At 36.2% G+C, this 17,052-nt stretch overlaps 1 protein-coding gene across 3 annotated transcripts in view; it reads right to left on the reverse strand.

Moving 5' to 3' along the window:
- Asz1 (ankyrin repeat, SAM and basic leucine zipper domain containing 1) overlaps positions 1-17,052 on the reverse strand; it is a 48,259-nt gene that overhangs the window by 15,680 nt on the left and 15,527 nt on the right. For all 3 annotated transcript variants that reach the window (XM_085683686.2, XM_048448933.3, XM_048448931.3), the window contains 3 exons: positions 1,528-1,639; positions 831-965; positions 112-236 (listed from right to left, as the gene is read on the reverse strand). In XM_085683686.2, coding sequence (XP_085539812.2) covers positions 112-236; positions 831-965; positions 1,528-1,639 — 372 coding nt within the window. The remainder of the gene's footprint in view (positions 1-111; positions 237-830; positions 966-1,527; positions 1,640-17,052) is intronic.

The raw sequence follows: 17,052 nt of genomic DNA on the forward strand, positions 1-17,052 counted from the left end.
AAAATGCTTATAAAAGTTTAAAATATCATATATCTTATATAACTTGCCAAATTAACCATGAGTAATAAAATATGCATTTTATATATATTCTGCTGAACTCAAACATGTTACCTAAATATGTGATCCTTTTCTTTATTGGAATCTGTAGCCAACAGTTTACAAATAGTCTCTTCTTTGGTTGGCTGCTGAAATTTCCCTTCCAGTGGATTTAGAGTCAAAGAAAGAAGGTTGAAGATCTTAAAAAAAAAAAACCAAGCTATTCAAATATAGTTAGTATTATTATTAACCTTCACACTAAAAAGAAAAGTGAAGATTATTCTATATAGAAAGAAAATGCTAAAAAGGTGAGTAGTTTCAGAGTTTTAATAACTCTGTATTGTGAGGAAACCTTTGCTAAAATCAAGTAAATGCTTCCTTAAACTAAAATAATAATAAAAGCATACCAATTCCAAAATTTAAAAATTAAGGATAGTAATTAATATTTTCAAGATGATATAAAATATTTTAGACAAATTATTTATAAATTAAATACTAAGGCAGTCCTTGAAACATATGGCGAACCTGTGGTGAAGTAATCTGAATGACGACGCACACAAACCCCAAAGTAGTCTATGCCTGTTACAGTGTTACTTATGGGGCAGTATAAGAGTTCTCTGTCTACTCATATCACTTAAATGACATTAAATTTAATATCAATGTTTTCATTTAAAAGATGACTATTATAGCAAAATAAAGTTTTCATTACCAGCTTAAAGAAGAAAACCTATTCAAGTATTTAGTAATTGTATGTACACAATATAACAATACATAAAGTACACACAGGTAAATACCTCAAGATGGTTATTTCTTTTTGCAATCTCGCTTGGTGTTCTGCCATCTTTAGTCTGTATCATTTTATTAGCTCCAAGTTCAAGCAACTTCAGAATTACATTTTTATGACCCTGACGTGCTGCCCATGTTAAGGCCTGTAAGTGTGGGAAAGAGGACTGTTTAAAAAACAGTACATGTAAAAAAAAAAACAGTACATGTGAGATAGATAAGAAATATTTTCACCGATTTTTATGGCACAGTAGAGAGAGAGAGAGAGAGAGAGAGAGAGAGAATGGTTAATTAGCAGAGTGATGCAATTTCTGCATTGCAAAATATAATATAAACATATTCCCAGCTGTACTCATTGATTTTATGAACCAAAACATTTTACGCAGTTAAGTCATGGAATAAAGAACTTATCTGCTATTACAGATGCTTTCTGTGAAGGAATTCACGAGTGTTTTCTAGAGCCCTTGTTTTTCTTGTGCGTGCTAACTTCTTTTATCGAGTATTAACTAATTCTCCCTTTCTCTAAGCTGTTGCTCTCAACAGTATTTTCATCTAGCAGTGACTATAGCTCAGGCTTCCTACAACTTTCCTTAACTCACTGACAGTAAACATCAACTAAATAAAACTAGCCTTTTGTGTAGATTATTGATATAATAGCAAAGTATCAATGTCTCAGAAAAAAAGTCAACTTGGAAAAGCATTTCTCACAGTATAACCAGTCTCATCCTGGGCGTTAACTTCCGCTCCATGAGCAACAAGCAGAACAACAAGCTGAGTGTGACCGTCCCGGGCAGCATACATGATTGGAGTCATAAGTCGCCTATGGAGGAAGGAGGAAGAGACATTTGTATTTATGTTACCATCAGCAGCCATTCAATTTCATAGACATATGCACACACCAAGTCATCAATAATGTTTGAATAGAGAAGGAAATAAGAGCTTTTAGTACAGCAAGTGATTTTTAAAACCATAATTGGGTGTAATAATAGGTGTATCAACCACACTCCAGGGCAGGCTGGTCAAGACAAATTCAACTCCACTTTTTATATGTGATTTTTTTGTTTTGTTTTGGTGTTTTGTCTTATTGACTATGTTTGTTTTGTTTTATTAGAGAAGGAGAGAGACAGAGAAACTAAAACATGAAGTTGTGTCGGGATGATTTGGGAGGAGATAGAAGAGGGAAAAATAATATGATCAAAATATACTCACTGTATGTAAAATATTTTAAAATTAAGAGATCCAGTCTTGCAGTAAATAAGTAAAAGAACTGAATACTTACACCATACTGTTTACTAAATAAATGTGCACACATCTTTAAGTGATTCCTGCCTTCTAACATAAGTAGTTACTTTACATCCTCCTTCATAATTTAAACAGAGAGCCTATTCTGTATATGCTGGGAATCCAGTGATCTCATTGGATCTCCTCATGTTTTAATGTAGGTTATTATCACTCTATTTTAGTTTAGGATTGAATTTTATTCTGAGCTAGGATTTATGCCAATCCAGAAAAAGATCAAACCGTTCATTTAATTTGTCAACTATTTCTTGAGTATTTTCTGGGAGAGATATATGGTTTCCCTATAACTTATCACTAAGTTAAATTCAATCTCTCTACTCCTAAAAGTTAGTTTCTGGCCCCATTCAAAAGAATCTAGGATCATTCTATCCGCTGTATGTGAGTGGAATATGAAATAATCTGTCTCAAGGGGGATCTGACATCCTGGGTCCAGTGCTTCAGAGTCACTACATTATCTGATTTATATATGAAGAAGTTCAGATTGAAGAATCCCACATTTTGACCCAAGTTCCGCTTTCTATTCACTTTAGCTATGTTATCAACAAACGGGCTAGCTCTCTAAGGTTTATCAGCAGAAGATATGTCCTGAATGTGACGTCTTCACACCAATCATCTTAGCACAACCACTAACACTTGTCCCCTTTTCTTCTCTGCATTTTGAATTCAAATGTATGTTTTTAAGTTCCAGGAGTTATTTTTCATGTTATATTCAGATCTCCTTATGTAATCATATTTTTTAAAGCAGTTTTTACTATTCTTCTTGAGCAATTTTGTATGCTGTGAAAACTGTCAATTCTTTCTCCAGATTTGGGAAAGAATTATTCTCTATTTTGTGTCTGGGTGTCATGTCATTGTTGAAATAGTTTTAATGTAAAAATCCATGCAGAGTCTAAAAAAAAAATCCTGTTTCTTTTGCAGTAGGTCTACTGGTACCCTCTAGTGGTCAGCATCACCATCAGAGAGAATTAGTTTGAGTTAAACGGAATGAAGACCTGGAACAAAGTGTCCTGTAAGAAACACATGGGATGCTATCATTTCAGTGTCAACCGTGCTTCTGCTGAGGAAAACTGCTTTGAGTTCCCATATATCTGACAAAGCATTTTACCTTCACTCTTAGATGATGAAAAGACTAAATACTTAATTTCAGATTCAAATTGATTTCTCAGACCACTTGTTTTTCATATACAGCTGTATAGATAGTCATTTCTGCAGAGAAGTATTTGATATGAAACTTATGTCCTTGATAAGTTTTAAACTTTAAGCTATTTTGAAATTTACTGTGCTACACCTATGTATTTTAATCTTTCTTTTTTTTTTTTTCGAGACAGGGTTTCTCTGTAGCTTTAGAGCCTGTCTTGGAACTAGCTCTTGTAGACCAAGCTGGCTTCGAACTCAGAGATCCACCTGCCTCTGCCTCCCGAGTGCTGGGATTAAAGGCGTGAGCCACCACCACCTGGCTATTTTAATTCTTAATTAAAATGCTTCATGCCACATGGTGAGTTTCCTCTTCTCACTGCTTTGACAGGACAGCTGCCTAGAGCATTAAGGAAGGGTCTATGTATTCTGGCTCACAGTTCCTGGGCACAGTCAACTATGGGGAAAGTCATGGCAACAGGTGCTTGAGGCACACATATCTGGTCACATCGCATCTACAGCACAGAAGAAAGAATGCTAATGTTAGTTCACTTCTTCTCTTCCCTCGGTCCAGGACTTCAGCCCATGAAATGTGTCACCTAGTCAGGGGAGACCGCCCATCTCAGCTAACCTGATACAGAAGTTCACTCACAGACAGGCCAAAATACTTGTCTCCTAGGCAATTTGAGATCCCTTGAGGTTGACAATCAATATTAACCATCACACCTACACATTTACTTGTATAAAAATTCTTTCATGGAAATAAGAATCTTTTCATATTAAGGAATGGTATCTTCAGTATATGACAATTCCTGGCCATTAGTGCTTCAAATGTAGCAAATCTACCTTCTATTTTCACCTGGAATCTTCTGTTCATATACAACCCAGGTCTTTCCTGAGTTCAAAACTTAGCTTTTTGGAAGTTTATCAGACAGACAGTTGAACTGCTGAAAATGTTCTTCAGGTTTCTTATCTCTTCATATAGATTCTATTTCTATTACATTATGATATATTCTAAACAGTTTCCTCACATCTAGCTTCTAATCCACTTAGCTGTTCTCAGCAGTGACATGTTTGACATTGTGTAGGTATACTTAGCTTTAATTGACCAGTTTAACACTTTTCTGTATTTGTTTCACAAAGCCTGCTTATTACTTTATGGCATCACATCCCTCTTCCATTCCTCAGAGCGATAAGGCCCTCTTCAGGGCCTTTCCTTTCTGTAGTCGAAGTCACTTTTCCTGGATGTACTATGCATGTTTAATCTCAGGACAATGGTATTCTCTAGATGTTAACAACTAGTGGCCACGTCACTTATTTACTGATCTACTAGCATGATGCACTCCAATACCGAATACTCAAGTTACTTGTCTTGCCCATGTCTGAGAGTAATGAAATTTTAGGTATTGTTGTGTGTCCCATTTCTTTCTCCAGAGTTAAGGCTTTTCTAGCCCAGACACTCCCCTTTGCTTAAATAGAACTTTATTAAAAGATTTTAGTTGTTTGATATCTAAATATGCTGTAGAAGATCAATACATAGCCTCAGTTTATATGCTGAGGTCAAAAGCTACTTTTATTCAAATTATTGATATTTCAGACAGATTTCTACTATAAATTTTATACTTATTCACAAGGTCAATACAATCCCCTTGGTCCTTTGATTAAGCTATTTAGTTTTATAAATTATATAAAATCTTTTGATTTTGTGACTCCAGAGAGTCACAATTCATAGACTAGAAATCACCTGAATTTTGCATATTAGCATTAGAAAATGACACCCCTTTACCTCTGTCTAACAATTTATGAGCTGATTGTCTTGGACTTACCAATTTGAACTTAATAGAATCTTAGCATTTGTTATTCCTTTTATAACTGAAAACAAATAGGTAATAGCTTTACCAGAAGCAACAAAGTTCAATGGCTTAGGTCAGAGTTCACGGAACTTTTCCAGTAGAAGACAACAGAGTAAATCCCTTTATCTTTGTGAGCACACATGGATGTGCCACAATTGTGACATTCTATTGTGGGACAGTAATTTTTCTTGTACTTGTCTAATAAAATGCTGATTGGCCAGTAGTCAGGCAGGAAGTAGTGGTGGGGTGACCAGGAAGGAAACTGAGGTGGGGCAATGAGAAAAGGAGAATTTTGGGAAGAGAAAGAGTCAGTCTGCAGTCATCACCCAGACACAAAGGAAGCCAGACACAGAGCAAGCAAGATGTGACTGCCTTGCCAAAAAAGGTACCAAGCCTAACACAGACTAACACAGACAAGAATTATGGGCTAATATAGGTTACAAGAGTTATAAGAAGCCTGAGCTAATAAGTCAATTAGTTTATAATTAATATAGACCTCTGTGTGTTTATGTGGGACTGAATGGCTGCTGGACTGGGCAGGACAGAAACCTCTATCAACAAACAGCACCAAACATGGGACAACTGCATCCACATAAATCCAGAGAGAGCTTGGGAAATAATTCTAGACAAAAATGAACAGAGTTAAGCATGTCATCTTGATAGCATTTTCTCAAGTGGGCTCTGTTTGCTAGAGGCAAGTACACCTCATTTAGGAGAGGTTTTCTGACTCAGCTTTAGAAGTAAAAACCTTGGAGCTTTTTTAAGAGGCTCCACCACCAAACACTTAAATGGTGTTTATGAGTAACTGATAGGATACTTCTTACTGGTGGTAGGGACTTTGATTTGCCATAGAGTTGTAGTAACAAACATGGCTCTGGCCAATACCTCTGTTATATCATTTAGCAAATTAAAGACTCATGTGGTCAGAAAAAGAGGGATATACAGTAAAGACAGATTCAGATAAAGAAAATCTCTAAAGGTTTACAGTGTGTTTAAAAATATATGTAGGCTTGTGAGACAAAAGGAAAAGGATAAAGTCTTCAAAATAATAAATAAAGAAAGAGAGTAGGTGGGTGTGGCAGCACACACATTTAATTCCAACACTTGGGAGGCAGAGGCAGGCAGATCTCTGTGAGTTCAAGGTATGGTAGCATACACCTTTAATCCCAGCACTTAAGAGACAGAGGCAGGCAGATCTCTGTGAGTTCAAGGTATGGTAGCATACACCTTTAATCCCAGCACTTAAGAGACAGAGGCAGGCAGATCTCTGTGAGTTCAAGGTATGGTAGCATACACCTTTAATCCCAGCACTTAAGAGACAGAGGCAGGCAGATCTCTGTGAGTTCAAGGTATGGTAGCATACACCTTTAATCCCAGCACTTAAGAGACAGAGGCAGGCAGATATCTGTGAGTTCAAGGACAGCCTGGTCTACAGAGTGAGTGGTGCCAGTACAACCAAAATACACAGAGAAGCCTAGACTCAAAAAGCCAAAAGTTAAAAATAAAAAGAAATAGTTTAAAATAAAGTCATGTAAAGATGAAAAATACACAGAGAGTCTGGATACTTATGTTATTGTGTTATCTTTAAATTGTTTGATGGCTGAGGAAGGAGCAAAAGATGCTAAAAGACATTTGATTATAAATGCGACTGGATTAATATAACATATATTTTTGAAAATGCCTTGATTTCAAAATTTATGTCAAAATGTATGTTACTTTGGAGAAGAGGTTTTGTTTTTGTTTCCGCAGGAAATGAGAAGCTGTGGATTCAATCTGAGTTAAGAACAATATGATTTGATCAAGGAAGACCACCTGAGAATCTCTGGTAGGAATGGATGGCCCAGATGTCTGAGTTCTACATTCAGAACAGTTTCAAGACTGCTGGCTAAGATGGTCAAGCATCACAGGATACTCCAGTTAGGTCTTGATCATAATTCTAAATTTTCTTTAGATCCTCATAAGATTACCAGTGCCCCTAATCAGCAGGAAATAGCCTAGAAAACTACACCCACATTCCCCCAAAATGGAGTATGGATATTTTTCTTTGTTTAGAGTGTTGGTTACAAGCTGTTATGAATAATGGTCAGAAAGAAAGCTAAACAAGCGAGATTCAATTCAGAGTTCTTGTTTTGAAAAAAAAAGTATTGTGGGCGAAGTGCTGTGGGGACAACGGTTTTACCCTGCAAAGAATTGTTTTTTTTTTCTTGTTTAATAAAATGCTGATTGTCCAGCATTTAGTCAGGCAAGAAGTAGTGGTGGGGTGACCAGGCAGGAAGTAGAGGTGGGGCAATGAGAAAAGGAGAATTCTGGGAAGAGAAAGAGTCAGTCTGCAGTCATCACCCAGACACAAAGGAAGCCAGACACAGAGCAAGCAAGATGTGACTGCCTTGCCAAAAAAGGTACCAAGTCATGTGGCTAACATAGACAAGAATTATGAGCTAATATAGGTTATAAGAGTTATAAAAAGCCTGAGTTAATAGGTCAATCAGTTTATAATTAATGTAGACCTCTGTGTTTTTATTTGGGACTAAACACCTGTAGGACCAGGCAGGACAGAAACCTTTGTCAACAGCATTCAACTGTTATTATAGTATGAAAACAACTGCCACATAAATAAAAAGACATAAATAAAAGAGCATGTCTGTTCTAATACGTTTTCAGTGCACTAACTTCTGGTTTAGAGTATAAGCAGTAAGGTCAGCTAGTTTAAATGCAGAACTAGCCCATGTGCATTTGTAACAAAAATAATTTTTCTCTACTTCCAATATCCAGGAGGATAACTATATGATTTTCTTCAGGTTCACCTTCTTATTTAGCTTCTCTAGGTTCACGAATTATAGGCTCAAAGACCTTTAATTATGACTAGAATCCACTTATGAGTGAGTACATACCATATTCCTCTTTTTGGGTCTTTGGCCTGGAGGGGAAAGGGGAGGGAAGTGGGAGGAAGTGGAAATTTTTAATAAAAAAAAGTTTCACAGAAAAAAAATAATTTTTCTCAACTTTTTAAAATTTATCAAGTCTGACTTTGTGGTTATTTCACTACAATAAAACTTCCACTAGGGGGCAATAAAACACAGCTTCATAGGAATTTTCAGTCACAGTGATGGACTTAACCACTTTGTACTACAAATTAAAAGACTGGTTTACCTTTGTGCTGTGGAATAATCCTTTACACTGTGTGAAGATGCGTCACTGTGACTGGTTTAATAAAAATCTAAATGGCCAACAGCTAAGCAGAAGAAATAGGAGGAACTTCTGGACAGAGAGAACTCTGGGAAGAAAAGCAGTGTCTCCAGCCGGACACGAGGGAACAAAACATGTAAAAGGAAAGGCAAAAGCCACTAGTCATGTGGCAGCCAAAAGATGAATAGAAATCAGTTAATTTAAGTCATAAGAGCTAATGGGACAAGCCTAAGCTATAGGCCGAACTTTCATAAATAGTAAGTGTCTGTGTCACTGTCTTATGAGCTGGCGGCCCAAAAAACGAGCATGGTTTGGACAACGATAAAGTGCTAAAAACTGGGTGTCGACTTCCAGGATTAGAGTAGTTTTAGATCAATACTAAGGGGAGGCTACAATATGTTAGAAGGTTGCTCTAGTTTGGATATAGTTGGGGTGTTTACTAAATGTTCAAGAGTTGTAAACTGGTCCCCACCTCCAGAAAGAGGTGGGGCATAGTGAGAGAGGTTCTCAGGTTAACTGGGGAAAGTACTTGAAGATAACCAGGGTATCTTGCGGGAATCTTGTTAAGCTTCATGGAAACTTGTTACAAACCTTGAGCCTGGTCGTTTGCAGATATTGGCTTCCAGTTTGAGATGAGATTTCAGCTAGCACATGAGGTCCCTACATCTGTTTGTCATTAACTACATAGCCCCTCACAGAACTGAGACTTGCCACATTTTTGAGGCTTCAAAGGTGCTGTGTGTGAAATTCATAACTATATTTCATATCTATATTTCAGATAGATGTGATTAGAATCCTATAAACAGAGTGAAAAGAAAAATTTAACTAATAGAGACCTGAATTCAGAAAGGGGAGCTATCAGAAACTAGGTTTTGAAACACACATGTATATGTAAGTCCACGCACATGCACGCACACACATGTCCCTCTTATCTTTGTAAGTAATCCACCTTAGAAATTTGGATGGTGACAAAGTTCATCCAATCCATGTGAAGATAGAGAAGCAAAACTAAGACTTCCAGAGCATGAAAGCAAAGCCTCTGGTGTTAAGCTGAGTCCTATATTCTCTTCCCAAGTTCTTCTTTGAGGCAGCTCCTAATTATTGGAAATATTATTTTAAGGTGTGTTACTTTTGTTTATATTGCATTTGTTTAACTCTGTAAAGCTGTGATTCTTTGCCTATCTAGAGCACCTGATGTTCTAATAAAGCTCAGAATGGCAAAAAGCAAGGCAGGAAAAAGAATAGGCAGGGCTGGCAGGGAGAGAGAATAGATAGAAAAAGAAAACTGGGAGAAGGGGTTCAGAGTAGTAGCTTGAAAAGGAGAAGGACATCAGAGGTCAGCCACCCAACTACACAGCAATCCGTGGAGTAAGAGCAAGATTTAAAGAAGTAAGAGAATGGGAAAAACCCAGAGGTCAAAGAGTAGACAGGATAATATAAATTAAGAGGGCAAGAAACAAGCCAAGCTAGATGGTTATAACTAAGAATAAGATTCATTGTGATTCATTTGGGAGCTGGGTGGCAGGCCCCCTAAAAGAGTCCAAAGAGCTTAACATCATATTACTACACCTAATTCCTGGGAAGCTTTGGCAGTGAGGAGTACCAGTTGGTCTTCTCACAGTACCACTCACAGAACTTTGAGTTTGGTGTTACTAAAGCACTGAGAATTTCAAGGAGAACAATGTGAGCTTGAGGATTTCCCTAGTAAGATGGTGAAAAACAAGATAATGAACGATAGTTTCCATTCCTGCTTGACACAAGAGCTGAGAACAAATTTCTTGGGGTAGGTTATAGCTCCTCAGGGAAGCAGGAAGGAGGAGCTGTGAACCTGCACTCAGCTGTGATGAGGCTTTATGAAGTCAGTGGGAAATACCAAGAAAGTCTGTCTATTCTCCTTGTACCACGTCCCCACTGCAGGAACAGTTAGCTGGAGAGACCAAGGGTTGGACCCAACTTTCACCATTAGCAACAAAACACAAGGCCAATGCAATCTATGTAGCTCAAGGCTGAAGAATCTGAAGCAGATTCTCCACTTTAGGTTACTGGAAACTGCCAGAGAAGGGATACAGCTGCTTCCTGCCTTCACTTGAACAGCCAGAGAAAGGAAAGCTGCAGATGTGCGACCCAAGGTCTGAACACACCCATGGGCAGAAAGGTAAAGTGCTGGCTATGAATCCTGGAGTTGAAGAGTGATACTCCTGTCTTACTCTGATGAGGTCTGCAGGAATCATCACCAAGGACTTCCACACTACCCTTCCCTACACACCTGGTACTACATAATTAGAACCAGGAGCAGTGAGGGCATGGCTGAGGGCTGCACATGGTGGGCACTGATCAATGGAGGCTTTGGCTATGGCAGCTGAAGTGTGGCCTGCAGTGCACCCTGGAAAGACTCCTCATTGCTTCTACAAGGGGGCAGCATAAGAATTAAGAACTGCACTGCTGAACTCAGCTGTGCCAAAAATACAAAGATAATCTGCTTAAACTCCCTGGGCACTGCACACACACAAATCTTCTTTTATACTTTTGAGCCAGAATTGCAAACTGCACCTCCCTCTCCTCTATAAAGTTTTCTACATGAAATATCACAGGGAAGGAATTCAAAACCATCTTAGTGGAAGAAATGCTAGGGCGACCACATTTTAAAATCTGTTGTACTTTTAATTTTACTTTGTCTTTTTATGTTAGCTTTTAATTTTGTAAAATTCACTTGTGCATAAATATTGCTTTATGTTTTGTTCTAGATTTTGTATTACTCGGTAAGATCTACCCACCCACCCGTTGTTATTCTCCCACTACCCATGTCATTTCATTCTCATCCCAACTTTATTTTCTAAATTGTAATTATCCAAAGGCTTAATAACCTTTAAACTCTGTGGGGACTACCAAACACCTTAAATTCTGTTGACACCAACTTCCCCTTTCCATCTAATTTTTACCCTCTTAACTTTTTTCTCAGTTGCTGTAACACTAATCCTATCTTCATTTAACCTGCTTCCTTCTACTCCTACCCTTAGTAAATAATATCTTAGTACACAGTATTATCCTGTTCCTTTATCCCTCCAACAGGCAGTGAAATGAAATACAGTGTTTAGCACTCACACAGAGTGCCCATCTAGAATTGTGGGTGCCTCTGCACTTAATATATTAGTTAAAGAGTAGAGAAGGTGATCACCCCCGAGCATATGGGCTGGAGATTTAGCTTCTGTATTATGCTCCTTAACTGTGATATACCCTGTCTCACTAGAACATTACAGATATTTCAGTTCAAAGAATAAAACTGATTCAAAGATTCAATCAATCTAAAAACCGCAGATGTGCATCAAACCCCAAGATATAAATATAAGAAACATGAAAGAAAAATCAAGGAAGCATGATGCCTCTAAAAATACTAATTCCACAGTAGTGAACACCAATGAGAGCAAGTCAAATAAATCCCAGATAAAGAGGTCAAAAGAATAATTATAAGAATGTTTAACAAACTCAACGAGGATACAAAGTAGGTCTTACATGTGCTGAGTGAAATAAGGAAGCCAATACAGTATACAAAAGAGGAATAAATAGAAGATGAAATTTTGGAAAAATACAACTGAAATTTTAGAAATGAAAATCTCATTAAGCCAATGTGGTGATTTCAATGAGAATGCCCCTCATAGGCTCATATATCTGAATATTTGGTTGCCAGTTGGTGAAACTGTTTGTGAAGCATGGTGTCATGGATGGATGGGGATGCGAGTTTCAAAAGCCTATGCAATTCCCAGTTACCTCTGTGTTTCATGCTTGCGGATCAGATGTAAACTCTCAGCTCCTGCTCCAGTGCCATGCCTACCTGCCTGATGATATGCTCCACCTATGATGGTCATGGACTCACCCTATGAAAATTGTTAGGCCCAATAAACTCTTTCTTCTATTTGTTTCCTTTGTCTTGGTGCAACTTTACAGCAACAGAAAAGTAACTAAGACAGCCAAAAACAGCATCAATAAAACAACCCCAAAAAAACTTCAGTAGAAAGCCTCTCTCATACCATGAGTCACTTGGAAGACAGAGTATCAGGGATGGAGAACAAGATAGATGGATTCAAACATCAAGACATCTATCAAGATAAAATAAGAATGAATAAAAATAATATATGAAACTCAGAGGACACTATTAAAATACAAAATTTAGGAATCACAGGGATGAACAAGGAGAAAAACATCAGAGTAGAGGCATAAATAATATATTCAGTAAAGGTCACTTAAAAAAGTTAGCAGATCAAGAAAATGAGCTGATCATCCAGGGTATAGTTTCTAACAGACAAGGCAGGAGAAGAGCCACTCTATGCTATACTCTAGTTAAAATGCAAAGCCTAGAGGACAAAAAGATGCAAAAGAGAAGGAACCAAATTACAGACAGAAGTGAATGCCAGAATTAGAGCAGACACAAAGACAGGAACCCCAAGAGCCAGGCCAGTATGGACGATGCATTCTAAGTACTGAAGCTGAAGGACCAACCCAGATTACCATGTTATAGCTGAAGGAAGAAAAACTTCTAAACTAACAGAATTCATGACTGTTAAGTCAGTACAAAAATACCCAAAGGAATTCTTCGTACTAAAAAAAAAATCCCTGAGATTATAGGAAATAATAAACCTTACTTGACATTAGAACAGAAATTTGGCAAATGATGAACAAGAATATACTAAAAGCTATAAAAATGAATCAAATGAGACATTTATAGAGTCCTTTTGATAACAACTTTAAATATTAACTGTCTCATTAACCCTTAGTCAAAGACACACCTCATCATCAAAGAGAAGCAACTCTAGGCCAAGGTTGGAAAAATTCACTCAAAGCAAATGGAGCTACAAAGAAAACAGACATTATTGTTATAATATTGGAAAAAAATAGACTTCAAGCCAAAATTACTCAGAAAAGATAAAGGTTACATCATACTGATAAAGAGAACAATAATTCAAGATGGCTTTATAATTCTAACACATACACACAGAAATCTAGTGCAACCAATTTCATAAGACAGACATTACTGGATATAAAAACAGGGAAGTAGTTAGGATTTAGAGAGGAATTGGGGGAAGAGAAAATGTGATCAAATACATTGTATGAAATTTTTTTTTCAATCAAGGGAGAAAAACTAAAAGAAAAAAATTAGAGATCTGAACATCCAGTAATAAAAAAGTACTCAGAAATTTTAAAGCTGAAAAATAAAAGTAGTTAATAAATGGGCTTAATAGCAGATATACTAACTAAACACATGTTTAGTTATTAGGAAAATATAGCAGGAGAGAATGTTCACTATAAAATATGGAAGGGAAAATGCATGTATAAAAGGAAAGAGTGTTAGTAAAACTGGTCTAAATGTGATGGCCTAAATCTCAGTTTCAGGGAAGAGAACGAGGCAAAGGCAGTATAACTAACTGGTGATACCAAAGATATCAAGCAATAGACTTAGAGAAGTCTACAATTCGTAAGTGACAGACCACCTGTACTGTTCAAAACCACCTTTCTTGAGGAGGATCCATTTTTTTCTTTCCTGGAGAAGTGTGAGAAGGATGCATAGCAAGGAAAACAGCATCTTGTGGTAAGAACCCTCTTCCCTAAAGATTCCTGAGCAACGGATCTAGGGCTGGGGAGGAAACCTCAAAAGATCAACAATAAGATGAACAACGGACTTTTCAGTTGAAAACACCAAAGACTAGGAAGCAAGAAATAGTTCTAGGAAAGTAATGGCTAACCTAGAAATAGAATAAGGAGACTCAGGTTTATAAAATATATTCAGAATGCGCATGGCTTCTGACATAGCACAGTGCATAACGGAATCTGCTGCTATGTGATGCAGGGTTTATTTCCAGAACACAGTAAGGTGGAAGGTGAGCACTTCTGTCACAAAGTTGTCCTCTGACCTCCATGCAGATGCTGTAGCATGTACCTGCCCACGCAGAGACATCATATACATGTACAACAATAAATACATTTTAAAAAGAGAGTTCAGGAAATCAGTCTAGAAATCACTGCTTTTAGAGTCTCAAACATATGTTTTTGTTTTGTTTTTAATATTTGGCCTTGCAAAGAAGACACAAAGGCAACATTAATAATATTGGGCTCTGGGTCTAAACACATCTGAGTATGCAATAAAAACAGAGTCCGTTTTATTCTGAAAGAATATGTACTTCAATTTTCTCAAATCAGGAATTTTAATATCTGAAATGTTGCCTATGAGTACAGAAAAAAAGGAAACTTAAGTCCAAATTTTAGAAAGCAAAAAAAGTATTTTCAATTTCTATAATTATAGACCTAGACATGCAAAGAAACAAATGAATAATCATTAGAAGTAATGAGCTCAGCTGCAGAATGGATTCTGTATCTTCTAGACAATGTGTTAATGTGTTTGTGTGCACACATAAATATTGTATATAGATACACTGTATTTTGTGCACAAACTGATACATAACAAGAAAATACAATAAAATAGATTTTGTTGTTGCATTATTTTAAAAAGGCAATAAAGGTGGATATGGTGGTACACATCATAACTCCCAGAAAATTAAAACAACGAAGAGTAAAAATAAAGTATCCTAGAAGGATCATAAATAAGAATATATAGCCTTTTCAAAAGAAAAAGCGGACAGTTCAACAATAGAAAGTTTTGATAAGTATTACAAGAAATTAATTTTCAAATTCATGGTCCTGTTTTTCATTAGTTATTGTTACTCACATATATGCATATGTACAGACACACATATTTCTAAATATATAAATCCAATTAGGGTTGTATGTTACTTGTATCTATGTATTACATTGCATATATGTTTTCAGGGCTGACCATTTGTTATTGGTGTGCTCTACTTTAGGCAAGAAGGAAAAAATGTAATTATTAAAACATTAAAAAACAAAGTAATTGCTAAACTAGAATTTTAATCTTCACTAAAATACTTAATATTGTAAACAAAATGTTTTCAAATATAAGATTCTACTTCTAACATACTGTGGTGGTTTGAAAGAAAATGGTGCCCAAAGGGAGTGGCACCACCATTAGAAGCTGTGACTTTGTTGAAGTAAGTGTGGAGCAAGTATGTCACTGTGGAGGTGTGTTCTGAGATTTTATGTATGCTCAAACCATGCTCAGTGTCTCAGTTTACCTCCTGTTGCCTGTGGGACCGAGATGTAGCTTCTCCACTCTCAGCTCCTTTTCTAGCACCACATCTGCCTGCATGCTGTCATGATGATAATGGACTAAACCTCAGAAACTGTAAGCTACAATTAAGTGCTTTCCTTTATAAGAGTTGTTGTAGTCATGGTGTCTATTTACAGCAATAGAAACCTTAAGACTTAGATGTATTAATAGAAGGTTTTAGATGGAAAATGATTTTTGATTGAAACAAAATACAGGACAGAATGAAGAACACCAGAGAAGATAATTATATGGGTAAAATTAAACGTTAACATCATAATTGCTAGCAGTACTAACAAAATAATAGCAAATTATGAGCATCAAGTAAATATAAATACACGACAATACATACAAAAGACAATGGAATAAAAACCTTCTAAAAATCCAACGGTATCCATGGATTTATAAAAGCATTAATATATAGTAGACTTCAATAAAGTAAAGAATTGACGTTGTAATTTCTAGGGTAGCCACTCAAAGAACAATGAAAGAACAAATAACTGATAAGATAGGGAATGGAATAATATTAAAAGAAACTGGATTCTCAATCAAAATTAGAAGAAAGTTTATTTACTAAATAATAGATATGTAGACAGTACATATATTAAATGATAATGGACTGAATATCCCAATGAAAAGAAATATCATCAATTATTTAATTAAATAATTTATATTGAAAAGAAAAGCTCTATTTCTTATTTTAAATAGAAACAAATAAAAGTTGATTCCTAACAACACACACACACACACACACACACACACACACACACACACACCTTATTAGTACATTGCCAAGAATGTAAAGTGGATGTTCTTTCAGAGCTTACAGTATCAACTGTCAAACAAGTTTCTTTTTAAAGATTATTATTCATTTTAAATGTATAAACTTTTAAAGCAGTCCAAGTCTTTTACAGAATTAATGTGTTCATCCTTGTCAGGAGGCCTTTCTCTCTATCTAGGTACAGTTCAAAACAGAAAAACACCTCTATGATGTGATGCTTTTATTATTAAAAACAAAGCTGAAAAGATAAAATTACAGAGTTAGAAAATAACAAAGTGGAAGCTCAAACGTTAGAAATCTGGCCCACGAGGCATTACTCCTAACCATACAATACCAGAATGGTAAACTGTACGAAACTTAATGCTATCAACATGATAATGCTTAATAGGACAGTGTACTAGCAATATGAATACGTTAGATTTCTCAAATAAGATAAAGTTATTAAGTATTGACAGAAAGATCCCACTCTCATTTTTGAGTGAAAAAGAAACCTACATGCGTGTATACATCTGTATGTAAATACAGTTCTGTTTTAAGAAGGACTGGGATCTTCATTGAACTATTTAGTTACTGTCAATGAGAGAACAAAAGGAATTTCTTCAGTAGATTGTTCGTGCTTACTCCATGGATCTATTTGTTATTTGAATATTCACAACAAAAACATGTCAACTATTTTGCACATTTAAAAAGAGAGGAAATACATCAGGAAGTTAATGATCATTTCTACGTTAGCAATTTAAAAACTGCTTCTAGAAGGACAGTGTTATATGGTGTTGGCCTGGGTTGTCAGCAACAAGTTGTGCCACAAT

This window comes from Myodes glareolus, chromosome 25 (genome assembly GCF_982192425.1).
Source record: "Myodes glareolus chromosome 25, mMyoGla1.1, whole genome shotgun sequence".
Lineage (NCBI taxonomy): Eukaryota > Metazoa > Chordata > Mammalia > Rodentia > Cricetidae > Myodes > Myodes glareolus.